General features: G+C 59.8%; 6 protein-coding genes across 6 annotated transcripts; all 6 read right to left on the bottom strand.

Moving 5' to 3' along the window:
• Positions 1-977: 977 nt before the first annotated feature.
• On the bottom strand, positions 978-3677 carry LBRM_12_0660 (serine/threonine protein phosphatase-like protein; the record flags this gene model as incomplete). The annotated part of the gene is made up of 1 exon (XM_001563066.1): positions 978-3677. One exon carries the CDS (start codon positions 3675-3677, stop codon positions 978-980), a length of 2700 nt encoding a protein of 899 aa, XP_001563116.1.
• A 2690-nt stretch (positions 3678-6367) lies between these two features.
• Positions 6368-8224, bottom strand: LBRM_12_0650 (conserved hypothetical protein; the record flags this gene model as incomplete). The annotated part of the gene is made up of 1 exon (XM_001563065.2): positions 6368-8224. The coding sequence occupies one exon, from the start codon at positions 8222-8224 to the stop codon at positions 6368-6370; it is 1857 nt and encodes a 618-aa protein (XP_001563115.1).
• A 2600-nt stretch (positions 8225-10824) lies between these two features.
• LBRM_12_0640 (conserved hypothetical protein) lies at positions 10825-12567 on the bottom strand (the record flags this gene model as incomplete). Its single annotated transcript, XM_001563064.1, has 1 exon — positions 10825-12567. One exon carries the CDS (start codon positions 12565-12567, stop codon positions 10825-10827), a length of 1743 nt encoding a protein of 580 aa, XP_001563114.1.
• A 2228-nt stretch (positions 12568-14795) lies between these two features.
• Positions 14796-16289, bottom strand: ALAT (alanine aminotransferase; the record flags this gene model as incomplete). Its single annotated transcript, XM_001563063.2, has 1 exon — positions 14796-16289. One exon carries the CDS (start codon positions 16287-16289, stop codon positions 14796-14798), a length of 1494 nt encoding a protein of 497 aa, XP_001563113.2.
• Positions 16290-17060: 771 nt separating this feature from the next.
• LBRM_12_0620 (conserved hypothetical protein) lies at positions 17061-21086 on the bottom strand (the record flags this gene model as incomplete). Its single annotated transcript, XM_001563062.2, has 1 exon — positions 17061-21086. One exon carries the CDS (start codon positions 21084-21086, stop codon positions 17061-17063), a length of 4026 nt encoding a protein of 1341 aa, XP_001563112.2.
• A 1533-nt stretch (positions 21087-22619) lies between these two features.
• On the bottom strand, positions 22620-25742 carry LBRM_12_0610 (conserved hypothetical protein; the record flags this gene model as incomplete). Its single annotated transcript, XM_001563061.1, has 1 exon — positions 22620-25742. The coding sequence occupies one exon, from the start codon at positions 25740-25742 to the stop codon at positions 22620-22622; it is 3123 nt and encodes a 1040-aa protein (XP_001563111.1).
• Between the last annotated feature and the right edge of the window lie 1372 nt (positions 25743-27114).

Below are 27114 nucleotides of genomic sequence, written 5' to 3'. Positions count from 1 at the left end.
ACGGACAAGGGAAAATGTCTATATAAGGGTAGAGGTATGAAAAGGGTGGAGGAAAAGCGGAAGAGAGTTTTGCGAGAGAAAGCACTGAGAAGCGTTGGATGGAGAGAGGTAGGCGATACTGAATACTAGGGGAGTGGAATATATAGAAAGGAAAGAGCTGTGAGGGAAGGCACTCGGGGAATGTTAGGAAGGTTGGTGTTGGAAAAGAGAGAAAGGCAATATAAAAAGGTGATGACGGTACAGCAGCTCAGAGTAATGCGGGGGATGAGGCGTGATTATAGAATGAGGGATGATAGGAGGGAAGAAGTAATGGGATAGGAATAGAAGATGGAGGAGTATCGGTGGCAAGAGGAGGAGGGCAGGGCAATAGAGGTATAGGTGAAGTTGACTGATAAGGAGAGTAAGGTTGCGGGCGAATTGTCAGCACGAAAGTTGTCGGCTGAGGGAGGGGAGAGGGACTCAGCAGCGAAATGCCAACAACCACGACAAGAAAAAAAAAAGACGCGTTCGCGCAGGCAGGGGCAAATCACACACACGGGCGGAAGAGGAAAAGAGAAGCCGAAATAATAAATAAAACCCCGAAAAAAAGGCCACACACACCGCAAAGCGAAGGGGAGGGGAGGGTGGGCTGCCCAACAGTAAAAATGAAGGGGGACGAACACGAAAAAGCAACAGAAGGGGCACGGCAGCCAAGCGCACAACCGTCCTGGCACCCAACGAACCTCCACCTCACTCGCTCTCGCTCCGGCCACCTTCGGCTCCCACATCACACCACCGGTAGAACGGCTCCCGCCTCAGCGCAATACTGGAAGCGGGAGAAAATGAAGAACGAAAAGGCAAAAGTGACCAGTGCAACAAGCTCGATTACACATCAGCATCAATACGGAGAGTATAATAAGACACACACACACACACACACACACACGCACACATACCAACATGCGTGTCAGCTCTCCATTACGAGGATCCATCACTAATTATGCGTGACGCCCATTGGTGGGACTGGATAAGCTCGTATTGCGGAAAGAGATGGGCCCCAGTCCTAACTCAATCAACTCGGAAAGCGAGTACGACGCCTTCAGCCCAGCGACAGTGCGACGATCAAAGACGTACACGCAGAGAAGGAACACGTCGAAGGTCATCTCCGACCCCTCGGGCACGCGTTGCTTCATAAATTCAAAGATAGCCTCCCTCTGTGGCTGCGTCAGCTGCTTGCGCATGCAGCGGCTGAGCTGCGCCATGCCGGCCATGAAGCGCTCCTTTGACAGCGCCTTGTCCTTCGAAGTCACGTGGAACAGCGAGGGGAGCTGACTACGGCCCTGGATGACGATGTTCTGCAGCTGCTCCATGGCATCGATGTCCCACAGTAGCGGGTCGGGCTTGCCGTTGGCAATCTGCTGAAGTTTCTTCACAAACTCCGGTCCGTTGATGTGCCCGTTGCCCTTCTCGTCGAACGACTCAAACAGCTGGAAAAGTTGGCAGTCGCTCGTCGTGTAATCGATGGCGCGAATGACAGAGCAGAACTCGTTGTAATTCACCACCTCCTTGTTGAAGGCGGCGGATACGAGCTGCGAGCGGTGATTCATGCGTTGCTGCTGCAGCACCCGGGCGCACACCGACTGCCGCCACTCGTCGCTCCAGAGGTCTTGCAGGACGTTGTGGAAGTTGTTCAGGAAGGAGGCGTACCAAATACGCGAGTGAGCGTCCACCTCGACGAGGTAGCCGCGGAGGAAGTGCCACGGCAGGTCGAGGTTCAGCACGTTGCGCATCGACTCCACCCACTCGATCACCCACAGCGACCCCTTATTGGTGCGGTCGAGCTTCGAGAAGTAAGCAAGCAGGCGATGGCGTCTCTGGTAGATGCGCTCGCGCAGCTCACGCAGGATGTCGTCCTTGGTCCGACGGTGCAGTAGCACTCGGCTTGCAGAGCCAGTCAAGTTCAGCCCGCTGATGGGGCCCCCAACGGTGGCGTTGAAGGGGCTCATCTTGGCCATGTTCGACATCGTTAGCGTGAAAGAATCGGCGAGGCTGATCAACTGCGACTCGTCGTACTCGTCCTCGAACATCTGGTACGTGTGGTAAGACGGCTCCAGGTTGTCGCCGATGAAGGTGCAGATGGCGCCATAGTTCGAGCTCGGTCCGTCGTAGTTGCTAGCCGAGAAAATCGTCAGTAACTTGCGGTTGTGGTGCTCCTCGTACCCGCTCAGGCAATCCTCGTGCGAACGCACGACAAGCTCCAGCTTGTTGTTCTGTAGAAACTCCGTCGTCACATCGGAGCCAAATTCGACACCCGCACCACGTTGACTCTCACGCCAGCCCTTTATGTCCTCTACTGGGTCAGACCACAGCATGTCCTGGAAGATCTCATCCTCCTCGGGCTGTGAGTAGTTGGGGATTGGAATCTGCCGGAAGCGCTGGATGCGTGAAATGTCGTTGATGCTGACCCCGCGTCGCCGCGGCAGACCGCCATGAACAACGAAGATTTTGCCGCCAATGAGCGTGGCCAGCGGCAGGGCGCAGAAGCAGCGCTGGATGAGTCGGAACACATTGCGGTCGTACTTGGTGCTCACCTCGACATCGAAGCCGTACTCATCGTTCATGTAGTCGCACTCGTGGTTGCCGCGGTTGAGCGTGACATACTTTGGACACGCCAGCATCAGGGAAAAGAGGATGAGAAGGATCTCCACACCGCATGCGCCGCGGTCGACATAGTCACCATTAAAAATGTAGTGATTGCTCTCGCTGGGCATGCCACTCTCCTTTAGGATGTGCAGAAGGTCGGCAACCTGGCCATGCAAGTCACCGACGACGACTATCTTGCAGCCCTGAATTACGCGACCGTTGCTCACGCGGGCCCCGACGGCCGGCGACACGCGCACGACGTTCGGCATGGTGTTCAGGTGGTTCATCGCGTCGGTGAAGACGCGCCAAGCGGCGGGGTACGGCAGAAGCACGTGGTTCTTGATGTCCTTGATCATCCGCTCGACGTGGTAGAGAGTGATGGGGACGCTGGCGTTCACCGGAAAGTAGTGCGAGGAGGTTGCTGGGGCAACCATGGGTGACTGAATCACCGATCGTGACCGCTTCGGTGCCATGACGTGCTGCTCGTTGACCTTGTCGTGGGCCTTGAAGATGGCAAAGCCCTCTTTTTTTAGGTCCATCTCCTTGTAAACGCTTCGGAAGATCGTCTCCTCAATCATCGCCTTGCACTTGATCCAACGCCACAGCAGCTGCATCCGCGCCACGTTGTACTCGAGATTGGCCCTCGGGTCTTTCTCCTTTCCGGGTGGTATGAAGCGGCGCTGCAGCTCCTCCGTCGCGAAGGGGCCGCTGATGAGCTTCACCTTGCCCAGGATTGCCTTGGGGCACCACTCGTGAATGCGTGTGATGCACAACTCCCCGCACTGTGGGCAGGGCTTCGGCTGGCAGCTATCCCGATGCGCATACATGTCAGTGGCCAGGATCTCGACACCACACTTGGGGCAGATTGCCTTCTGCCGCTTCCCGCAGTCCTCCAGGTGCTTCTGCAGGTCACCCTGGCGCACAATCTGGCGACACCACGAGTTCCAGCAGGTCACCTCGCGCTCGTCGCACATAACGGTGTGGGCGTTGTAGTCCTTGTCCGGAACCTTGCGGTGGCAGAAGTGGCACATTGGCCAGCGACTCTGATCCGCCATGGCGCCGCCGGTGCCAGTCGTACGGCCGCCGTGATGGTAGCCGCCGTTGCTGGGGCCATTGGCGTTCAGCTCGCCTTTGGGTGCTGTACTTTCATTGCTGGAACTGTGCTGCTTAGCGCGCTCCCTTTCGACGCACCCTCGACTGCTCCTGCTGCTCGCAGATGTAATGTTGTGCGCCACGCTCTCCTTGGATGAATCGCACCCCATCGCTAGCACGTAACCGTTGCCTCAACCGAAAAAAAATCAAGACCCCAGCAACGACGCAGAAACCCAAAAAAAGGCCAGCCAGTGTGCGAAAAGTTGTGCGCGTGTGGCGTCTGCGTATTAAGCGCGCAGCTGCGCCTTTCAGACAGCCTACCTCTTTGGTGAGGTGCTGGCGCTTTGCTTCGCTCTGTTGACCCGCCCGTCGCGCGAGCTTTTTGGGTGTTCCGCTCAAGAAGTTTTTCCGCTTTCACCAGCACCCACACGCACCGGTGCGTTTGTGTGTGTGAAAGCGAGGGGAAGGAGGGGAGGGGGGGTCGAGCTGCTACCGATGTCCTACAGAAAACAAAAGAATGCCCAAAGCTGCAGTCGCCGTTACGGCTTGGGGGTGGCTGCAGGTGAGGATGACGATGTCCTGCACACACACACACACGCACGCACACGCCCTCCCTCCCACACACGCAAGGGAAGGAGAGGGTGTAGTTCGGTTTCCCTTTTCGTTGCTTGCTCAAGCACTCGATCGATCCGAGGCAGCGCGCACGTGAACAACAGGGGTGCACTGATGCGGCAGCCTATACACACCGCACACGCACGCGATGAACAGAGACGCGCCCCAAAAAAGGAAAAGAAAAACAAGAAGAAGAGGCACAGTGAACGAGAGAAAGCGCGCGCAAGAGAGTCGGCAAGTTCCAAGTTGGGAAAGCGGTGAACTGCGAGGTGCGCAGTGACAGTGAGTGTGTCTGGGGGAGGGAGGGAGGGAGGGAGGGAGGGAGGAGTAGAGAGGGAGGGCGGCCAAGGAACACCACGAGGAGATTTTGCTCTACTCCTGCAGTAAAGTGAGGAGGAGGGGGAGAGAGAGAGAGACAGACAGAGAGAGGAGGAGGAGGGGGGGGGAGGGAAAGAAGAAGCACACGGACAGAATAAAAGAAAGGGCAACAAAGATGACGTGAGACAAAGGAAGGTGAGGGAAGATAGCGGGGAGATGGACGAGGACAGTAACGCGAAAAAAAAAAAACACACACACACACAGACAGAACAGAGAGAGAAGCACCAGACTCAAGCATACACCTGTGCAGCAAGGAAGGTCGCGTGTGGGGGCGCGTACGTATGAGGTATGTGTGCCAAAGGGTGGGTCGTCGCGATGGTCGTCGTGGAGTGGTGCCACGAGAAGCGGCGGCAGCGGTGGGCGTGTTGCCAGTGTAAAGGCAAAGACGCAGGAAGTTACTCAGAAAAAAAAAGAGAGAAAGAGGAGGAAGCCGGGGGAAGACGAGATGTCGAACGAGCGGGCAGAGAACGGAAAGGAACGGCTGTGTCCGCTAAAGGGGGAGGTGGCGCAGGCATGCGCTTCGTACACTGCCGCAATGCGAGAAAGAGAGGTGCGTTTAGCGCGCTCATGTATACGAAGTACACAAGCACGGAGGGGTACACGCAATGGCATATCAGTCCCCGCACGGTCAGCATCGCATCTGTGCGCCCCTCCCTCCCAAAGAAAAAACCTCGTATTGGCGTGTGCACAGATGCATTAGGCACCGGCGGCTGCTCTTTCCGGCAAACGTGTGCGTGCCTGTGGGGTTGACGGAGGGTCGCGAGGTGTGCGTAGCACGAAGGAGGCGCACCCGTGAGGAGGAGGGGGATGGGAACGAGCACCGTGCTTGAGCTGAAACAACCGTAGAGGATAGGCGCGAAGAGGAGTCAGGAAGACGCGCTGCTGTCCTTTCTAGTGCGTGCGCGTGTGCACGTGACTGTTGGCTGGCGCGGTCTTTGCATGAATCCCATGGGTCCCACCAGTGCGCAGGCAGACACACGCATCCACACGAGCTGCTCACCCCTCACCACCGACCAGCAACGCCACCCTCACTCCTCCATCGCATTCGCCATCCAACCAGACTGCACGGTCTACTTGTCTTCTCCCTCATTGTTGGTCTTGTTTGTTTGCTATCCGCCCCCTCCTTCAAGAGTGGAGGGAAGAGAGACGCTCACAGAGAGAGAGGGGGGGAAACACCACATCGACATCCTCGTCCGAATCCGTCGCTGTGCTGAATGTGCAACGCCTGCACACAGAGGGAGAAGCACAGACCTGCGCAGGTAGACGCACAGCAAAGGTGATACCACACGCAGCCTTGTCCTCCTCCCTCCCCCTCCCCCCCCACGACGACGTCCACCACCGTCGCCGCCAAAAAAGCCAAAGCCAAATGCCATCGAACAGTACGGGAAAGCAGAAGCAGCGAGAGGGCGAGGCGAGAGAGAATGGCAGCCTGCGCCGCCGCTTGACACCCACGACAGACCTTCCACACACACACAGAGAGAGAGAGAGAGGGGGGAGCAAAAGAGACGCACACAGGCACCCACACACTCAAGCCGAGGCACACAGAGGTAGGTGCTGGTTGTTCATGTGCAACCAGACGTCGTCCCTGTGCTCTTGCCTCCAGTCGCCCCCACACACGCTCACCACACACACACACACATAATAGCGCTCCTCACACCTCTCATCAATCCACGAGCAGCTTTACACAGCGCTCTTTACGGCTCGGCTTGGCAGCACCGGCGGCGAGGGCAGCGGCCCCAGTGACTGAGGTCGACGCAAGCGCCGTTCCTTCCGCAGAAGTAGACGACGTGCGGAACCCGATACCGTGGCGCAATCCACTGCCCCCGCCTCCGCCTGATCCGCCAGCGCCACCCATACTGTTGGCAAAGGATCGAGAAGGCGTATGGCAGGACCCGGAGGAAGTCGACTCACTCATAGCAGAGGCATTCGGAGACGAACTGCGGAGGGCAGTGCGCGCATTGCTACCATCGCTTCTGCCGGCTAACGCGCTGCTGCGCGGCACCGCGGTTCGGTCGTACGAGTGAATCGGGCCGTCGCTGGCCGCACCACGGTCGCGCTGCGGCGGCGCGTCCCCATGCCGCACTAGAATGCCTGAGGCTGATTTGGCAGCCGATCTCGCCAGAGAAAAACCACTGCTATACGTGTTGCTCAACCCGCTCGCAGCACCATCTGCGCTCAGGCCAGGAATGGGGATGGGTGAGGTCTTCATGCGGAGCGCAGCCACGCCTCCGTTGACGCCAGAAAGTACAGTGGCGGAGAGTGACCCAGAGAAGGATGAAGACTCATACGCGCCGTTGGGGTCGAAGTCTACTGCCGCCCGTCCAACTGGTCGAGTGCTGCGCAGCGAGCCAAACTCTCTACCACCTGCATCTCGCCCAGCTACCGTCGAGAGAGCGGCAGGTGCAGCGCTCAGAGAGTTGCCTGAAGCACTCACGCCGCTGTTATGATTTCGCGTGCTGCTGGCGTAAGCATGAGTGGCACCCCCATGAGCCTGCGTTGGCCAGTGCTCACTCCCTGCGCGAATTCGCGCCATCAGCACCTGCTGACTCGCCCCACTAAGCCCGAACAGCCCCACCTTTTCGTTGTCGCTGCTAACCTCGTGATCGTCGCTGTCCAACCCGAGATCCGCTGTTCGACCAAAAATGCGCTTCGCAGAATGACGAGAGACACCATCGTCCGCGGTGTTATGATTGGTGCCTGCTCGAGCAGCACTACCTGGAGGCTGCCAGTGCGCGCCCACTGCTACAACGGCCTCCTTCGCCCCATCGCTGGACTCGTCCGGCATCCTGCACTTGCTCGATGAAACTGACTTAGCCTTTCTCGATGTATGGGAAAAGCCGATGCTGAGCGTACTTCCTTCCTCGTTCTCACTACCATCGCTGTTGCCGCTTTCGCTCTCTGCCCCGTCGTCGCTGCTGTCAGCGTCGCCACGTACGCGCTGCTTGTCCCTGTGCCTCCTCGCGCCCTTGTGCTTTCGCTTCTTCTTGTGCTTTTCCTTGCGCTGCTGATAGGCCTCTTCCGCGGCGAGTAGCTCTTCGTACTCGCGTTGCTTCTGCTCGCATAAAGCTTTTGCCGCCCGCTGTGCATCTGCTGATGCATGCAATGCGCGGAGCTCTACATCACTTGGGTCCTCCTCCTCCTCCTGGCTACAGTGCGGTTTGCCACTTTGCTTCCCGTCCGGGATCCTGTAGCTGCGCTTTGTCAGCCGGTAGGAGCAGAGTTCCTCCATGAAGGTTGGCGCCTGCGGTTTTGCCAAGGAAGAAGCGGTGAGTTGCAGACGCGACGGCCGGCCTTCGACAGGAATGTTCAGCAGTTGGCGCATGAGAGCGCGAGACGAGATGGTGCGCTCGTCTCGCGGGTTCTCCGCGTCAAAGGTGCGCAGTGTCTCGCGCAGGCCGCGGCGATGCATGTACTCTCGCAGGAGCGCCTCCGCCAAAAGCTTCACCTGCTCATGCCTGGAAAGCGACTCGACAAGTCGGGCCGTCTTTTCCTTCTCCGAGGCGCTCGGTGGCTGTGTCATTATGGACGAGCAGCACAGATGGAGAGGCACACCTCTCCGCTACGTCAGGGTGTTGGATGTTGTATGTACGTGCGTGTATGTGTGCCAGCGCAGGTGTTTAGTGTATTCTGGTCGCTACATACCTGCAGTGCTAACAACTCCTCCTCCCCCCCCCCCCTACCTTTCAGAGCGTGTGGAAGAGCAGAGAGTCAGAAAGAACGCGCACGAAGCGACCAGCTGCAGCGCCGTGAAGAGAAAGACTGCGCGTTGTTTTGCTGCTCGCAGGGGCACACACACACACAGAGAGAGAGAGACGAGAGAGGAGAGGGCGCATACCAACACACGCAAGACAGACAGACAGACAAACGCGCGTGCAGAAGAAAGTAGCCCAAGGCAAGGACAGGAAGAGGGGAGTCGATGGAGGTGTGAACACAATGAAGAATATGCCGTGTGCACTGCCCACAGGGCGTTCCACTCACACGGCAGCAAAAGACGCACGTGCAACGCACAGAAACACGCATGCGCTGCAATGGGGACGAGGGGCGCGTCTCTTGGGGGAGGGGGGCTGGAGGGAGAAGGGCCCGCCACCCCCAAGAGACGCGCCCAACAAGGCACAAGCAACAGGCGCGAAGGCGCACGGAAAAGCGCGATGCAGACGAGGCAGCAGAATGGCGACACCGCATCGTCCCCCTACCCCAAACCGTGGCGCTGAGCCCCTGCGGTTCGAGAATGCGCTCGGGGAAAGGCCATTTTTCGGTCAGTGTGTCGTCTTGCCTTTTAGTGCCTGAGTGTTTGCTTTGATCCACCTAAGTACGTTGGAACGAACAAAACTGTCGGTCGCACCCATTCAAGAATGGCCAGCGGGCAACGAAGATGACGACAACGCGCCCTCACATCGAAAGACACCAAGCCGCGCACAGACACACACACACACACACACACACAAATGCACACCAGCGAGACAGACGGGGGGGACAGAGACGGGGTGCAGTCTCCTCACCCACTCACCCACCCCACACCACTTCTCGCCCATATATATATATATATATAAGCACCCCCGTGTAGCTCCTTCGCAGGCACACGCACGCGCGCCCATAGCGAGGGAGCGAGGGAGGGAGGGAGGGAATGGAAGAAACAAGTGATCACTCAAACACCCAGAAGGGCCGCAAATGAAAGTAACGGAAATGTGGACGAAAAGTGAAGGAGAGAGGGACGAGCGCACACGCAAAAGTAAACTCAACGCCGTGTCACACCGAGAAAAGACCGCCGCCGCGACAACAGCGGCCCACCCGCCCCCGCCAACGAGAGAGGGAGAGACAGAGGCGCGCGCAGGGAGGCCAGAGCGAGAAAAGACGAGAATACACGCACACACTGCATGCATAGTGGCGCCAGCCAAAAAAAAAAATGCCACCTTCCCTGTACACGCGTGAGATCTTCATCGGCGCAATTTAGCACAACAGCCATTCAGGAATCCGTCCTCACTCCACCTTCCCCCCACCTTCGACATCCAGCCGCGTCTCCTGCGCAAAGGCCCCCACACCCACCCGGTGCCCCCCTCTCCTCCACCCCTCCCCCACGACCTCACCAGGAAGAGAGAAAACGAGCGAGAGGAGAGGGGAATGGCGTAGCCTATGCACAAGTACAGGAAGAACCCGCAGAAAAAAGAGCGAACGACAGACCTGAAGGGCGTATCTATAAGACGGCGAAGAGGAGGAGGAGGAAACCACATCGCAGCGGTAGGCGCCGCGCCACAAAGTAAATACGAATTTTCGAAAACACCCAAACTACCGGGGGGGGGGGGGGGAGGAGGAGGAGTTGCCGAGAGAAAGGCGCAGGTGGAGAGAAGCAGCGACTGTGGCACGTACGCAAGACACGTCAAGGGTGGGGTGATGAGAAAAGCGAAGGAGACGTAAGAGAAGGAGTGCAGGGGTGCTGGAAAGAAGTCAGTTGAAGAGAGGAGAGGGGGCCCATTCAACACCGGGAAGAGAGGAGGAATGATGTGGGGAAGCAAAACCTGCGAAGGAAATGAGAAGAGACAGAGACCAAGAGAAAGTGCAGGCGGCGGCGCATTTAAGTGGCGCGTGTGATGAACACCCGCGGTAAGGGAGAGGAGAGAGAGAGTAGACAGTTTTAGGACGGCCACAAACGTGCGCTTTGAGCTCACACGCCACCCCTCACTCATCCACCTATTCATCAACGCCATCATCGTCACCACAGCCACTGACACCACAGTGGGCTCTTGTTCCTCCCGCCATTCCTTCCCCCCCCTCTCTCTCTCTCTCCGTCTCTGTTGCTACGCTTCAGCAAGCCCACAAGAAGACATTCCTGGACTCTTAAGGCCGAACCACAAGCGCATGGCTTACACACACACGCACACGCACACACGCACCGCTTCCTCGCTCCACACGATACCCGCCGCCTCTCCAACGGCACACACTTGCCAGCCCTACAAAAAAAAAAACGACGGCAAGCGTGTGCTGTAACAGAGCACCTTCGCAACCCTTCTGCCTGTCCTTCGCAGCCTGTCAGCGCCGCCACGTGATGCGCATGTGGAGTGTGTAGCAAGCATGTGTATACCCACCCTTCCTCATCTCCCCGCCTCCTCTCCCCCTTTGGCCCCGTCACACCTGGCGCCACACGGTCGAATTCAGGTAGTTGTACCCGCGGCGCCAGTTCAGCGCGTCGGGATTACGCTCGAACTGCACCCACTTCTTGCGGCACACCTCGCGCGAGTACTTGAGCGGTGACTTGAGCGAGAAAAGCACCCACTCCTCGAAGACGTGGTCCTCGTTGCTGAAGTTATGGAGGGCGAGGCCGACGCGCACCCACACGTCATAGGTCTCCGCCGCTCGAGGTGGCAAGGTGCGCAGCTTCGCCGTGACCGACTTGAAACGGCGCCACTTTGCAGCCTCTGTAAGGAAGGGTGACACGACGTTGCCATAGGCATCGTACTCCGCAGCCTGCGTTGCCTGTGGGCCCATGATCTGGCGTGAGCGAATCAGCTTAAAGCCGTACTTTCTTGTCGCATGCAGCACGGCGGCGCGGTGCTGCTGCTCCGCACTCCCGTCCTGGCCGTGGCTCTTGTGCGCCACGAGACTCGCAGCGTGCTCGTGGACGGCCTTGATCACCTTGGGGTCCGCGTCCAGATGCCTGGTGACGAAGGTCAGCTCCAGAATTTCAGGATCGGTCATGGTGCGGAGCACCGACTCGGTCTCCGACAAGTACCGCTGCAATGCCGGGTCGGAGGCTGTCACAAGCGGCACAAGCCGCCTGCGCGCTGCCTCCGCGCTGCTCTCGGACTGCAGACGGTAATTGTGATCCTGCGCAGAGGGCATTTTTGCGCTGAAGACGCAGCGCAGCATACCGTTTGGTCGGTAGCAGTTTTGGTCAATGATATCCCGACCGAGTGTTTGATTCACCTCGTCAGCGATAAGCTTTACTGCGCGGTAGTCCTGAAACGCCACCACCCTGGTGAGATCAGCACTGCCGCGGCGCGAGGACGCCGACCCCTTGGGGCTGCCATCCACGGCGCTGACCATGTCACTCAGGTCGTCGTAGGGATCGCTGTCGTGCTCCTCGTCTATACTCTCTTCGTCTAATCCGCGGCGGGTTGACGCTGTCGGTGCCTTCTTGCGGCGCGTCTTTGTCTTCCTGCATGATGACTTGCGCTGTGCCCCGCTGCTGGTGTCGAGCGCTCGATGTTTCAAGTGCGTGAAGCTCCGAGCATGAATGTGGTACGACATCTTATCCTTGCTTGGTACGGCGTTCGTCAGGACGAGAAAGAAGGGGTCAGTGAAACCCACACCGGGCAACCGCACCTCCAGGTATTTCAGTACCTCCAGCAGCGTCTTCTCCGCCCCGGCGGCAGACTCGCCGGGAAGGTCGAGGTCTGCGTAGAAGTCACACGGCACTTGCTCACGTCCGCAGATGGTGTGGAAGTGCCGCAAATGATCGGGGAACAGCAACAGCCGCTGAGCAACGATTAGTGGATAGCTGCACTGCACTAACGGGCTTTGCAAGCCGAGATCGTTGTTGAATAGCGTGAAGCCAGGGATCGGCGTGCCGCGCAAGTATGAAGTAGAGATGCGCTTTGACGAGGTCGTCTGCGTAGCCTTGGCGAACGTATCGAGCTGCGCCTGCATGTCAGCCACGCTCCCCCAGTGTCCTTCATAGAAACGCGCACCAGCGCGAAAGTGTAAGAAGGAGAAAGCGGTGGACTTCTTCTCTTGCCGGGCGAGGATCAAGTCAGTCGCGGTCGCCTCCTCCATCAGCTGGTCGACACGATAGCTTCGGGACACATCGGCGTGCAGGCCACGGAAGGGGTTTGTCAAGAGCTGATGTTGCTGCTCATTTATGGTCGACATCGCCGAAGACGACAGAGAAGCCGGCCCGCCAAGGTCATCACCGTCACTGCCGCTGCCTCCACCAGATGCCGGCTCCTCGGCACGCGTGGGAGGTGTCACTAGCCCATTCTTTACCCTCGACCGAAATTTGAGTGAAACCGGGATAGCGTTGGCGGAGCCGCCGTCGGCAGTCACCTCATGTTTCTTCAGAAGCCTCTCTACAGAGTTCACAGCGTCACCGGCAGCACCTTGAGATCCACTGTCGCCGCCCTGGTTGGCTAGTACCTGCGCTGGTGTGCGGCGTTGGCGTCGACGAGACCCCGTCGCACCCCCGTGCCGGTACTCCGTCGAGCGGAACAGCTCACCGTCGATCTCAATTGTGTCCGGCGACGCCACAGCAGTCATAGCACGGCCCCCAGTGCTGCCACTTCGATTTGATCTTGCGGAGGCAAGAAGAAGAGGCGAGTTGCACAGTGTGCCGCCGAGGCAGCGCTGAAGGAGATTCCTGCATGGACGCATGGTGAAAGGGCGTGCGTGTGTGCGCGCAGGCCTCTCCTTCTCTACCGCTGAACACGTCTATGCAAGAGAAAAGCGACGGATAAAGGAAAGACAAAGTGGAGGAGATTCGCGCACGTTTCCGTTAGACCGGTCACGCACGGGGAAAGGGGTAGTTGCTCGCTCGTTCTCGCTTCGGCTGTTGCAAGTGTGCGTGGCAGGCGTGAGCGCGCCGGTAGTACTGTAGGCGCCTGCGTGCCTGCTCGGTGCTCTCGGGTGTATGCGCGTCAGACGTAGCTGAAAAGAAAGCTGAAAGGAAAAAAGGGGGGTGAAAAGACAAGCGAGTGGCAGGAGGAGTCGATCAATCACGTCTTACAGCGTTGCGGAGAGAGGTGAAATGAGAAAGATGGTGAGGCGGCAGCAGCAACAGCAGCAGTACGAGGGAGAGGGGATGGGGAGGGGAGGCTCGTTTGTGTTTCCGTGAGTGTCAGAGCATGAAGAAGAGGCCCAAAAAGCAAAGGGTGCCAGTCCCTCTCTTTCGAGCGTAGGCAGGAGACACTCAGAGAGAGAGAGAGAGCGGTGAGGAAGACCAGCGGGGGTGAGTACACGTGGAGTGCAAACAAAATCGAATGAGGTGCGCTGAAGAAGTGCGACGCCGAAAGAAAGGCGGCGGGAGCCAAGGTGAAGTTGATGGCCGATAGACGACGAAGAGGAAAGAAGAGCTGCTACGGGTGGGGTAAGGGGGTGGAGGGGGTGGAGGGGGAAAGTCTCTATAAATATGTCTATGGTCGCGAGTGTGAGAATGGGTGCGTGGGCGTTTAAAAGCTCTGAGAGCGGGCGGCGGCAGCAACACACAGCGGGGAGAAGAAAAGGGGGGATGCCTGCAGAGCTGCGGTGAGAGTGAAGGTGTGTTTGCGCGTGCCCATGCGGGGGAGAGGGGTCTAACCAGCTGCCGGGCATACGGAATATCGAGATGTGGGTGTGGGTGTGTGTGTGGGTGGGTGGGTGTTGACAGACGCACACCCAAACGCGCAGCGGTAAAGCAGACGCCGCCGTCACACGGAGTGGGGAGAAGAGGAGAGGGACACAACAGGCAAGCGTGTAAGATGTACGCGTGAATATCAAAAGAGAGGGCGGCGGGGAGGCATTAGAGAAGCGGAAAGAAAACGACATGAGGCGGGAGAAGGTTATCGAGAGGAAAAAATTGCCGAGAGTACGCACACCAAGAGAGAGAGAGTCCACACGTTTTGCCTGCGTGAGCAGTGCCGCGCGCAGAAATGCAAGCGCCTGTGATAGGGAAAGCAGGCATGCACGCACTCTTCAGTACACCAGGGTCGGTCACCATGGAAAGAGACCCATCAACGCCGCATATCTCGCGTTGCAGCAAACGACTCTGTGCCACCAGTCCTCCACTCGTTTCTTTCGCCTCTCCTTCTGAGCTTTTCCATTTTACCAACAAGCGGCACAGCATACATACATACATGCACACATACAATCGTCACGCTCATGGGCATAGACGGAAAGAAGTGGGGGAAGAGGTCATCGAGAACACCTAAAGAGAATGTAAGTGTGCTACACACATACACTCATACAGATCACTTTTACGCCAGCATATCAGCACACACACACACACGCACACGCACGCACACATCGAGGAGCGGCAGCCCGTGCTCTCATGCGCCGTTCAGGCACATGAGAGCAACACCCCCCTCCTCCTATCTACGCACAAACGCGCGCGCGTGCATGCCAGATTCTTACGCGTACTGCTTGTAGAGCAGCTCTTGGAACTCGCGGATCGCATGAACCATTCGCTCCATCTGCGCGAGCGGCGGCAGAATCGTCGTTCGGAAGTGCAGCGTCCCCGCCGCCTGGCCAAACCCGGACCCCGGCACCACCACAACCCCGCTCGACTCGAGCAGCTCCAGTGCCCAGCGCGCATCCAGCGCCAGCTGCCGCCCCTCCTTCGCGTTCAGCTCCTCGTTCCGCGCGCCGTACCGCGCAGGCAGCGTGATTGTCGAGAAGGCGTACATCGCGCCCTCCACCGGCTGGCACGAGAGCCCACGCACAGTCGCAAGCTCGCGTGCAAGCAGCGCAGCGCGCTCCTTCAAGCTCGTAAAGATCCCGTCGTACTCGCGCCGGTACAACGTGTAGCTCGCATCGCCCTCACGCGGCGGCGAGCACATCAGCGCCGTCATCACCTGCCCGTTCACATTCGCGCACAGGTTGATCGAGCACAGCTTTGTAACCTGCGCGCGCAGCTCACCGGGCAGGTTTGTCATGCAGAAGTACCCACCACGCCGCCCGCATTCCCCAATCACGCCCTTCGACGTCGAGTGCAGCGACACGAGCATTGTCTCCACGCAGTACGGCTCAGGCATCCCAAGCACAACCTCACGGAAGCTAACGAACTGGCGCCGCGGGTCGTACACGTTTTCCTGGTACACCTCATCCGCAAGCAACAGCATCCCACGTTCGTGGCAGAACCGCACCACGTCTTCCATCACGCAGCGCTCCAGCACATTCCCTGTCGGGTTCCCTGGGTTGATGCACACAAAAATGCGCGGCGTCGCGCCGCTCTCGGCCACGCACTGGTCATACGCAGCAGCGAGGTCTGACGCCTGCACCCCCCACCCCTCCGCCTCGCGCAGGTAGTACGGCACCTTCACCCCACCAAGCAGCGTGATCTGCGCAGAGTACAGCGGATACTGCGGGATCGGGACCATCACCGCGTCGCTCGAACCACCAATAAGAACTTGCAGAAACACCTTCACACCCGTGCTCGCCCCGTCCGTCAGACAGACATCGTCCACCGTTGCAGCGGGGCCTACGTGGTGGCTGTGCTGGTTAATGTGGGCAGCAACAGCAGCGCGTGCGAACCGGTACCCAAACGACTCCGTGTACGCCCCAGTGCCCGTGCCGATCTCCGCAAGGAACTCACGCGCTCGCGCAACGGCGTCCACTGGCAGCCGCGCGACTATCTCCGGGTCCTCCAGCAGAAACGGCGCATCCACCAGCGCCATTACCTGCCGGCAGAACGTCAGTGGCATCTGCCCCAGCGACTGCGGGTTACCAATGTTGCAGTACACAAGGCTCTGGAACGAGTAGGAGCCGCGGCCAGCGGCCAGATCCGCCTTGATCTCGTCCGCGCGGGATGGGATTAACCCTCGCACGGCGTACTCCGCCTCGATTACGCGGGGGTTTAGGTGGCACGGCTTCGGTGCCAAGCGACAAGCAACGTTGCGCAGCATGTTGTAAGCTCTGACTGCGACGGTAAGTCTTCTTTCTTTCAGGTATGTGTGTGAGTGAGTGTGTGTGTGTGGGGGGGAGGGGGGTGCTTGTACTGCGGCAGTCGTGCTTGTACCGGGTCAGCTTCCACGCGTACTCCGCTTGATACAGAGGATGCGCCGTCAGAGCGAAAATGTGTAAGGGACTAAGAGAAGAGAGGAGAGAAGGGCCAACCTCGATGTAGTGGAGCGAGAAGGCATACACACGCATACACACGCGCATCGAGCCCTTTCCCCTCCCCTTTCAGGCATCTTCATCTCCCTGAGATCACGATTGCGCGTGCGTACCTACCGGCTACCCTTCGCTGCTGATACGCCAACGCCAAAGGTCACGGCCACCACCACATTCCCTAGCACTGTTCCTGCAACCAAGTCTTTCTCTTCCGTTGCGTTCGATTTGCGTGTTTCTTTGGTTGACGTAGGCGACGCGTTGGTGTAGCCTTCCGCCCCTCCCCCCTACCGCGTATCAGATCCGCAGTTCTGTGGGGTTGCATCATCGTGATGATCGGCGCCATTTCCTCTTCCTCGGAAAGGACAAAGACGTTCCCATACCTGCGAATGGGGGGGGGAGTGGCGCTTCGTCAGTCCGTCAATGAGCGGAAGTGCAGTGCGGCCTTTTTCTGCGGCCTGGCGGCGCTCTTGCCTCGCCACCTCGCTCACCTTCGTGCAGGGCGGCTCCTCTCGAGTCTCGCACGCACGCACGCACACCTCCTTTAGACCTCTCCCCTGTCCTGATCAGAATGGCGCGGCGAACCGTCTCTCGAGCTGCGACAGCGATGACACCTCAGAGACGGATGGCGCAGACCTTGCGCTTGCCGTGGTCGTCACCACCACCCCTACTGTGAGCGCTGACCCCGCTAGCCACCGATCTTGCCCTTCAGTTCCGGGCTGTGCTCCTTGAGCCACTGCTGTCGAGTCGCTCATTCCCTTCCGCGCCGCTGATTGGCCCTCCTTTTGTGCATCCGTGAGCTGAGCCGTGGTGGCGGTGGTCGAGTAGGAGAGCTGCCGAGGATCAAGCTCGACATCGGCGCCGACATCGCTCTCCTTCACACAACGTGCCGAGGCTGCAGGATGACCTTCTGCAACAACGCTTCTCCCGAAGTGTGCGGAATCAGTGTTAGGCAAACGTGCACTGACAGTCAACACAGAGTCGGCGGCGTCTGCAGGTACTTCCCCAGCCGCGCTCACACCCACAGACGACCGTACTACGCCGCGGCTCTCTTCAGGTTCGTGCTGGCCCTGGTGCTGAATGTAGCATCCGCGTTCCTGCGGGAAAAGAGATCTGGGCACAGTGATACTGGCACCGCTCCGCAAGTCCCCGTTGAGGTGAGGGTCTGCAGCTGTCGCTTGCCACGGTGACGGGGATGAGACAGTGGCACTGTGCGCGGCCGGGACTATCGCGTGTGGTAGATGGCCCAGTGATTGCAAGAGCTGCTGCTGTCGGCTGGCAAGTTGTTCAAGCGTGTGTGCAATGCCGCCGTCTCTGAGACGGGTCTGAGTGCTTGTCGCTGTTGATAATGCTGATGGCGTCGTTTGTAGAGTTGAAGTGGTCAGACGACCTCGCCGAGTCGCAGAGGCAACTCCGTCAGCTCCACATTGCTCTCTCTCAGAATCGTGCCGGCGTGCATCACTTCGGCTGCTGTCACCTGGGCCAACCATGCGAGTCGCCCCGCCGCCGTTCACGAAGCTCACCGTAGACACTGGCTGTGGGGTCGGTCGCACAAGCGGCACTGCAACGGACGAGCGGAGAAGAGACGCAGAGCCGAAATCGTCTTCATCCACTTCTCCTACACTACTGACACCATCTCCGCGGCATCCATAAGCAGCAGGGACAGAGGAACTGCCGTCTAGCCGCTGCCGTGCTGCATGGTGCGGCTCACGCTGGGGTGTCCCCTCGTGTTCGTGAGCAGCGAGTACTTGCTGCACGGTGTCGCGAAGATATTGCTGAAGCGCCGCATCTCCGCTGTGAAGTACGTTGCGGTGGCGGTTGATGTTCAACGCCCTGCGCTCCATCACCGGCGACTTGTCAGAGGCCGCAGCAGCACCGAAGGAAGCCCCCGATGAGGGATGTGGCAGCTGCGCGATGAGCTCCGCCGCGCGGGCGCCTGGTGCAGATGCTCCGTTGTCATAGGTGAGGCTGTCTCCCAGTGAAAAAGATGGCTGCGCACCGCGAGTATCGCCAGTCCCGCTCACTCTGTCGCTTGAGACAAAACTTCCGCGGTAAGTAGAGGGCGTGAGGTACGTGTTGAAGGCACGGACTTGTGCAGTAGAAATAGCCGTCAGCTGTGCCGACACCGCGCGTCGCGGATGGCTTACTGCTGCAACAGCAACACCACCTGCATCTGCGCCCCTATTCAGCATCTTCGCCGGGAAACTTTGCGCACGCGGCGCTCTCACGACATCATCGAAGAAAACCTCGCCTGCCTGCCTTGCCAGCGGTGACGCCCACCGCGGTCTTTGTGTGAGTGAGCATCCACGCGTGAGCTCTGTAGCATAGGGACCTGGACTAGCAGTACCGCCCGAAATCACCGCCTGCAGCTGGTGTCGCTGCTCTTCCTCGTCAGAGATGTTGTAGACGTGACCCACCTGTTGACGGGAGGGAAGGGGTGTAGAAAGTAGCTGTGCTCTTGTCGCGCCGGTGGGGGTGCGCAGGGGATTCTCCCCACCAGTGGCTGCTGCTACCCCAACGCCAGCGGTGGTGTGGCCCTGGATAAAGGAGGGCACTCGCAGAGGCGATGAGAACGTCGATGTGTCACCACCAGCACCGCGGAACACGGCTGCAGTAGAGTATGCTGAGGCAGCATTGCCAGCCGATCCCTGAGCCCGCCACGGAGAGCTACCACCAGCTGCGCACGGCGTCCCCGGATGTAAAGGCGGCGTGGCGGTCAGTGGGAACCCGGCGCGGAACGAGAGCGGCGGCTGAAGTAGATGCCCCCCTTCGGCGGATGGTCCCGCGTGCCCCTCGCCATCAGACTGGCCTGTACCTCGCTGCACAGTGCGCTCGATCGTCTCCACGTGCTGCTCGGTTGTTGCCTGCGTCGGCGTCGCTGGTGGGCGCTGAAGACTCGAAGAAGTGTTATCCGGCGCAGGCTGCGCGCGTTTCACACGAACAGCACTCCTGAAAGTCGACGACACAGCCCCCTCCGCCTCGCTGGCAGATGGGACAGATTCGCCGCCCTCCGGTACAGCATAAGTGGTGTCGCCCTCGTCAGTAGTTGCGGTATGGCCGGTATGTTGGCCTTTGCGAGACGATGGGGAGGGGGCACTGCCCTGCGCCTCCGCCGCCCACTCGAGCTGCAGCGCTGGTGACCAGCCCTCCCTCTCTTCCTCGTCCCCTTCCGCTGCCACCTCGCCCTTTCGGCGACGTCGGCTACCGCACACGGACACCCGCGGCACCCCAAGAAGGGATGCCAGTGTGTGGCGCGCTGCCTGCCGCATCTCTCGCGTCCATGTGGCCTGCTCCATGGCGCACCGCAGGAGCTCCGCTTCTCTCTCCTTTTCTCGCAGGCGCGCCTGGAGAACATGCACGCTCCCCTCGGCGCGCAACAGCTGCTGGGCCTGTGCTGTGTGCGCCTGCTGTAGCCGCTCACGCGCCTCTTGTTCACTAGAGCATGTAGCCTGCAGCGTCTCTGTATCGCGCTGGATGCGGCGAGTGGTAGCTTCGTGCTGAAGCGCACGCGCCTGAGCCTCCTCCAACTCTGCGCGGAGAGCGCGGAGCTGTTGGCGGAGATCGTCCTCGAGCTTTGAGGCGCGAGTTGTCAACTCCCTCGTCCGCTCGCTATGGGACTGCTGAAGGACCTCCTGCTGTCGCAGTGCTTCTTGCACCGCTTTGCGGGAAGCGGCCAGATCGTCTTGAAGCGTCCGAGCACGGTGCTGCTCCTGTGAGACCTGACCTCGGTACAGCTGCTCCAGGTCCTGGACACGCTGCGCGTAGCGCTGCGCATCTTGGCGCGCCGCCTCCTCCTGATCAGCCAGCCGCAAGCGGAGCGCACCTACCGTCCGCTCCAGCTCCGCGCGGAGCTGCTCCTTCTTTGTCACCACCACCTCCAGCTCCGAGAGGCGCCATCGCATGGACTCGCGTTCCTCGTGCGCAGCAGTTTGACCGGCGCCGAGCTGATCCAGCTCCTGCTGCACTAGCCGTGCCTCATGCCGGGTCGCTGCCGCCCTCGCCTGAAGCTGCTCCTCCTTTTCTCGAAGGGCAGAGCGGAGCTGCTGCGCGTGTGTCTCGGCCTGTTCTCGCAGCGTTTCACGATGCTTTGACTCTTCACTGTGAATCTCGGCTTGCAGTTGAATTAACTGCCGGCGCAAGTCGGTACAGTCAGCCATGCAGGCGTCGCGCTGTGCCTGCATGGCGTCCCTCTCACTAACGAGCGTGTCCAGCTGCTCACGGAGATGCTTGGAGTTGCCGGCCCACTCCAACTCAAACTCCTGAATGCGCTGCTGCTGGTGCGCGTGGCTTGCCCGCAACAGCTGGTGCTCTTCGTTTTGCATCTCGTGCTGCATGCGGAGACTGCTCAGCTGTAGTCGCAACCCGTCCGTCTCGCGCGTTGCCTCCTCATAGTCGCCCTGCAGATGCTGGAACAAGGTGTGCAGCTCACTGAGCTCCGCTGCGGCAGTGTCGCGCTCCTGCACCAATGCGCGAATGCGATCGCGCTGCTGCTCGACCAGCAGAGGAAGCGGCACCGAGCGAGCGAGGGTGCCATCCGCGACGGGATGCGGAAAGTGGCCTCCGCAAGCCTCCTGGGTGGTTGTGGGCACCATGGGTAGCGACCGGTGTTGCGGCTCAAGAGTGGTGGCGCCACCACTGCTTCCTCGATCACGTGGGTATGAGCCGCTCCGCTTGCCCCCTGAGAGCACTGTAGCCTGCGAGGACTTCGGCGAGGAGGAGGCTGTGGATGCAGAACGTAACGAAGTGGCTGACGACGGCGCTGCCGTCATCGCTGACACTCTCACCAGACCTGCTGGAATATCGGGTCGGTTGCTAAGCACGCCTTCCCCAAAAGTTCTCGGGATGTGCTCTCGAGATGAAAGAGTGGCGGAAGATGTGGACAGAGAGGATGACGATACCGAGCGTTGGCGGCCCAACGTGCTGCTGTCAGCAAGGGCCCCGGTGGCAACACCGAGCGTTGAGCGCTGCGCACTACAGGCCGAGACACCGTCCTGATCTACCAGTGGCGGTGGCACCTGCAACGTGGCAGGCATACGGATGTCTATGGTAGACCCCCTCCCCCTTTCGTGTTGGGTGTGGGAGATACACGTGGCCTCCACGTCTACTTTACGGGACGCACCCCGAGAGGACCGACGCGTGGATGTCGTCTCACGCTGCTCCTCCCTCGTGTGAGTCTCACGGTGAGATGCGACGCACAAACACCAGCGTACACACACGCCCTCTCCTCCTCAACAAGGACGGGTGGGGGTTCTCTACGAATTCCGCGCACACAGAGACAAGATAGGGCAGGAAAAGAAGCGCACCCCCCCCTGGGTGGTGCTGAGAGAGCGCCAGCGCACTACGGTGTAGGGGTGGGTGTCAATGCGGTTCTATGGATGTGCAGGGGAAGTTGCCGCTGTGTCGTGCTTGGCAGCCGCTCTCTTCGTGTTGCGGGGAAGTGCGCCACTTCCTGATATCCCCTCCCCCTCCCCCCCTACATACACACACACACACACACACAGCCTTAAGGCAACGCGTGCAGGTTAAAGAGACAATAACGAGGGGACGGAGGAGACCTGTGAAAAAAAAAGAGAGAGAGGGAGAGAGGCAGGGTCGTAGCAACGATAAGGGGGTCGAATGGAGCGGGGGGGGGCGGGGGCATCTTGACAGCCTATAACGGCCCCATTTGGTTTGCATTGCGGGCCTGTGGATGTGTCCCCAGACGCCGTTCGCCCCAAAAAGGCAATATCGATGTGCGGAGAGCTGAAGGGGAGGGAAAGCGGCAGCACTGCAGGTGCGGCTACCGTACAGAGTCGCGCACATCCATCAGCACGCACACACACACGTAGCAACCCAAGAGCCTCACCCGCATGTGTTCAGCATATCTTCGTTAATCTAACGATGGGTGTCCTACTAGACCTGGACGCACGCACGCACAATTTCACGTGGCGAGATGTGTTATCTATACACGCAAAGCACTGGAAGAACAGAACTCGTCAGAAGCAACGGTATCGTCTTCACGCTATGCGCGTGGGGGGAGGAGGGTGTGCGTCAGTGGGCCATCCCCACAGACCCTCAAGAAGGTTCTCGAGTGTGCCAACGATCACCTTCGGCCTCGCTCACCAGAGCTGCGTTCACTTGGTCGATCAACCTTCAGACGCGCGACAACGCGGCACAAGCGGACTCCCGTGCCGCTGCTGCTGTGGTTGCGGTTGCTGCGCTGGCGAAGATGCCGACTGCGTCGCCGCAGAGGCGGATGCTGCCGCGGGGAGAGGTGAACCGCCTGTGCGTGCTCTGATCTGAAGAAGATGCATTGCCTGTGCTCTCAGCATGCAGATGTCTTGGTGACGACTGCGAACAAACGCCACTGGTGGCATATCACCCACACTCGGCGCTGTGGATGCTGCGACGGCAGCGAGCGCTGCAGAAGATGACGCGGAGACGGGGGTGCTGGCGGCAGGACCGCTGCGTAACTGAAGTGTCCGTCGACTATTAGGCCCATCCTCGGCAGCTCTCTGCGGCACGCTGCTCTCTGTGCCGTCTTGCCCGCCCTCGCCAGCCGCAGACAACGTTGCAGAAATCGAGGCTGCATCCTCGTTGCTGGCGCTGTTGTGGCCGGATGGCATCACCAGCTCCGCCATGGTACTGAGATGCTCTTCAGCCTTGTTAAGGTGCTGCAGTGCCGCAGCAGCGCGTGCATGGTGAAGGACAGTCCGGCCCGCTGCCACCGCGCCCAATGACGGAGACGTCATCAACGGCATACTATTCGCACTTGGCGAGAAGAGTACCATGTCGTGGCTTGGGGAGCGTGCAAACCCCTCGATTGAGCTCCGCGCTCGCTGCACGTAATGCTGAACGATGAAGGGAAGGGCGAGGAGCAGATCCTCTGCCGACGCCGCGGGGCTTTGCGCAAGCTTCTCCAGATACACGCATGCACGGGTGTAGCTCGAGTTGGAGATGTGGTGCGTAGCGATCCGCCGCACGTACGCCGGGTAGCTGGGCGAGGAGCTCGAGTCGTACGTCTCTGCGCGCTCGAGGCAGGCGATGCTCTCGGCAATGCGACCGTCATGCTCCAAGCAGTTGGCCACCGCCACCCACATCCCCGGATCTGCCGGCCGCAGCGATGTGGTGTGCCAATAGTAGTAGAGGGCGTGGTGGTACGCCTCCAGCAACTCGTAGATCTGCCCCAGGTTGTACCAGCCGCGGTAATCGCGCTCGTTTAGCTCGACCGCCGTCCGGTACGCCTCCACAGCGGCTGTCGTGTTTTTCACCTCCACGTAGGCGTGCCCAAGTAGCAGCCATGCCTCAGCGCACTGTGGGTCGATCGCGGTCGCGCGATGGAAGTGCAACGCAGCTCGATCGTGTTGGCCGAGCAGCACGTAGTAGTTCCCCACAGTGAAGTTCGTCTCTGCCCGGAACGCGTCCGCCTGGTAGACCGACTGGGCGAGGCTGCTGAGACCCAGACGGTCGCGCTTCGTGTAAAGCACATTCGAGTAGTCGTACAAGATAGCGAGGTAGTGCGGGTCGATGACACGAATGCGCTGGTAGAGCGCCTCCGCCTTATCGAGACGGTTGCGTTGGTGGTAATAGAAGTGTGCAAGCTGGCTGAGGAAGAACGGCGTGTCGGGGAACAGTAACGAGAAGCACTCCCACGCGTTGGACGGCGCGGCGGCGAGGAGGGGCGGCGTTGCGCCGGCGTTGGTTCTCGACGGTGGCGAGATGCGCATGCCTGCTTTGGCGGTCGTGGTGGTAGTGGTGGTGGCGTCTCCTTCGGGCAGTGCAGAACAAGGCGGCAAAGTTGAGCCAAGGAAGACGTCGCTCATGGCGTTTGCTGACGTCGCCATCAGGTGTGGCCCTTCTGGCGACGGAGTGGACCCGTCGCTTGGAGCTGAGGCGGCCGCAGCGGCGATGCGCAGTCGCGCCGATGCCACCGGCGTTACCCCTAGCAGCCCCCGCACCTCGGCAGCGAAGATGTCCGCCATGAAAAAGGGCTCCAGCCCATCCAGAGCGACCTCCAGATCCCCGAGCTGCGCCTCACGGCTCACGAGGCACGCGAGGTCTTCCCAGGCGCACCGCAGTAGTGGGTTGACGCTCACCGCCGCCAGCAGAAATGTCGCACTCTCCTGGCGCATGCGAAGCTCCCGTAGCACCACACCCATCAGCCACGACAAGTATGGATCCACACGTAACAGGGGTGATGTAGGTGCTATGTCTGCTGCGCCACCTCGTACCGCCGTCTTGGCGGCTGGAGAGCCAGCTGGCGAGGCGTTCAAGAAGACGGATGAGGCGGCCGTGTTAGGAGAGACTGTGTCATGCATGTAGCCAGCCGGCTGTGCTGTCGCAGGCCGAGAGGCAGAGGCGCCTGTGGTCATCACGGCAGGTTCTCCGGTTGCCGCTGCCCCTACCACGGTGCTGCTTGCCACCCACAACGCGCTAGATGTCGTCCACGGGCGCTTGGTGCTCGGCGTGTGGTGAGCGCCTGAAAGAGCCCCTCCCTGAGCAGCGTGTAGTGCTGCCTCGTCGCCATGCTGCTGTTCGGAGTCGTTGTTACTAGAGCTCGGCAGGTTTAGCATGTTCACTGGGTTGCGCATCGCTTCGAGCAGGTAGGCACGCAGCACTCGTGCATGTGGGTGCAGTGCTCGCTGCGGGCCACTGCGACCCATGCCGCTACCATCTGCGCTGCCTCCCTGGGCAGCGTTATTACTCAGTTGCTTGGACTTCACGCCATCCATGAAGAGGGCGTATAGGCTGAGGAACTGGAGGAGGGAAGGCAGCGTCGTTGTGCGGAACCCGCGGACCACCTCCGGTGGAGGCAAGGAGAGGCCCCCTCCATTTCCAAATGCCTCACCCGCCGGCATGGAGCACGTCCCCCCCGTTGCCGAAGAGAGGGGTGCGCCGCAGTCACTGCCAATAGCCGTGTTGCGCATCACCTCGTGCAAGATGAGATGATGGCAGCGCTGATACTCACCCTTGGTGAAGTGCCCCAGCGCGACTCGGTGCAGACGCTGCCATCTGGCGTGTACAGAGGCGCCGACAGGGGAGGTGGCATGCCTACCTCCGGCTATGGCGTGACCGTTGAACGCAGCGCTATCCAAATCCATCACGGTGTGAAGAAGGCGGCAAAGGGAGTTCCCATCGCTGCCGCAGTGTGAGCACGCCGGCAGCGGGGCGGAGAGCAGCGACGGTAGTGCGTGCAGGCTCACCTCACTCAGCCACGTTGCTGCATTTGTGAGACCGCGCCGCGCGCACTGAACCGCAACAGCATCCATTGCCTCACCAACGGTGAGGCTCAGAGATGCACAGGCTTCGGTGCTCACTGGCGTTGTATCACCGACGGCGGCAGCAGTAGCATGAGAAAGCTGCTGAAACGCGCCAAGGCCGCCCCTCGTAGCGCTGTAAATCCTGCCGTGCCCTGATGTCCCTTCTACACTGGGCAAGGACGATGAGGATGCACATTCCATCTTTGGTGTGCGTGCGTGCATGTGGGTGGAAAGATGTTCCTTATGATGAGAAACATGTGCGCGTTTAAGTGGGTATGCAAGGACGCTTGCACCCGCTCTCTCTCCCCTCCCTTTTCCAGCCTTGAAGTTCGTGGTGAAGCGTAATCGCCAAAGACGGTATTAGCCCAGCCTAAGATGAAGGAGAGCGCAGCGATAGGGCGCTTCCACAGGACCTCGTCGATGGTAGGAGTGTGTGTGTGTGTGCGTGTGTGCCATGAGTAGAAAAGTGTATAAAATGAAAGTAGCGATCGAGGTGAATGTGAATTATTACCCGAAGAGGGGAAGGAAGAGCGGCCATGCGACAGAGGTGAGATACGGGGCCTGGAAGGCGTAGGGGCGTGGAAGGCCACCATGTAGAGTCGGAAGCAGAAAGAAAGGCCTTCACAAGGAGAGCCCCCCCCTCCCCACGTCGCCCACTGTTGTGCGCCCACATACGTACACGTCGCCGGGCTTAGAGGGGGCACACGCGCTGCTGACGCCGCTCACCAGCTTTGCAGTCAAGAGAGAGAGAGAGAGAGAGAGAGAAACGAAGGGTGAAGAGCTGCCTCCCGCACCGTCTCTCCCGTTCGTTTCCTGCTGTGGCTCTGATAGATTCAAGGGATTTATAGACCCGCACGACGCACACCGACATACAGTCACGACAACACGTGTACAGTGAGAATCAGTCAACAACAGGTGCAGCAAGACACACACACACACACACACACACACGTACGCACACGCACGCAGTCGTGGGAAGGGGGGGGGACGCATGGAGTGCGAAAGAGAGAAGAAAAAGCGGCGCAAGTGTAGACGCGCGCGGTGGTGGACTCCGCCCCAGCACAGACGGACCCCCACGCGCGCAGATGCACAGGCCCTCGTATGCACGCGCCAAGAGAGAGAGAGAGATACGGCAAATACGCGGCAACTGGGAGGAATGCGGGGGCTGACAAGCGAAAACAGCACCAGAGCGAGTGGAGGAAGTCACTGACGTACGCAGACGGAGGCCCCGGTGAGAGAAAAAATAAAGCAAAGGAAACCATCGAAAGAGCCCGACGCTGTCACAGGGGGCGCGCATTCTGCGATCACCTGTGGGCTCACAGCACCGCCTCCTCCGACATGCCTCATCACAGATTCCCAATCCTACCACCGAGGCTACGGC

Source organism: Leishmania braziliensis, chromosome 12, assembly GCF_000002845.2.
Source record: "Leishmania braziliensis MHOM/BR/75/M2904 complete genome, chromosome 12".
Classification (NCBI taxonomy): Eukaryota; Euglenozoa; class Kinetoplastea; order Trypanosomatida; family Trypanosomatidae; genus Leishmania; species Leishmania braziliensis.
Note: the sequence above shows the minus strand (reverse complement) of the source record. Positions and strands in the feature narration are given on the sequence as shown.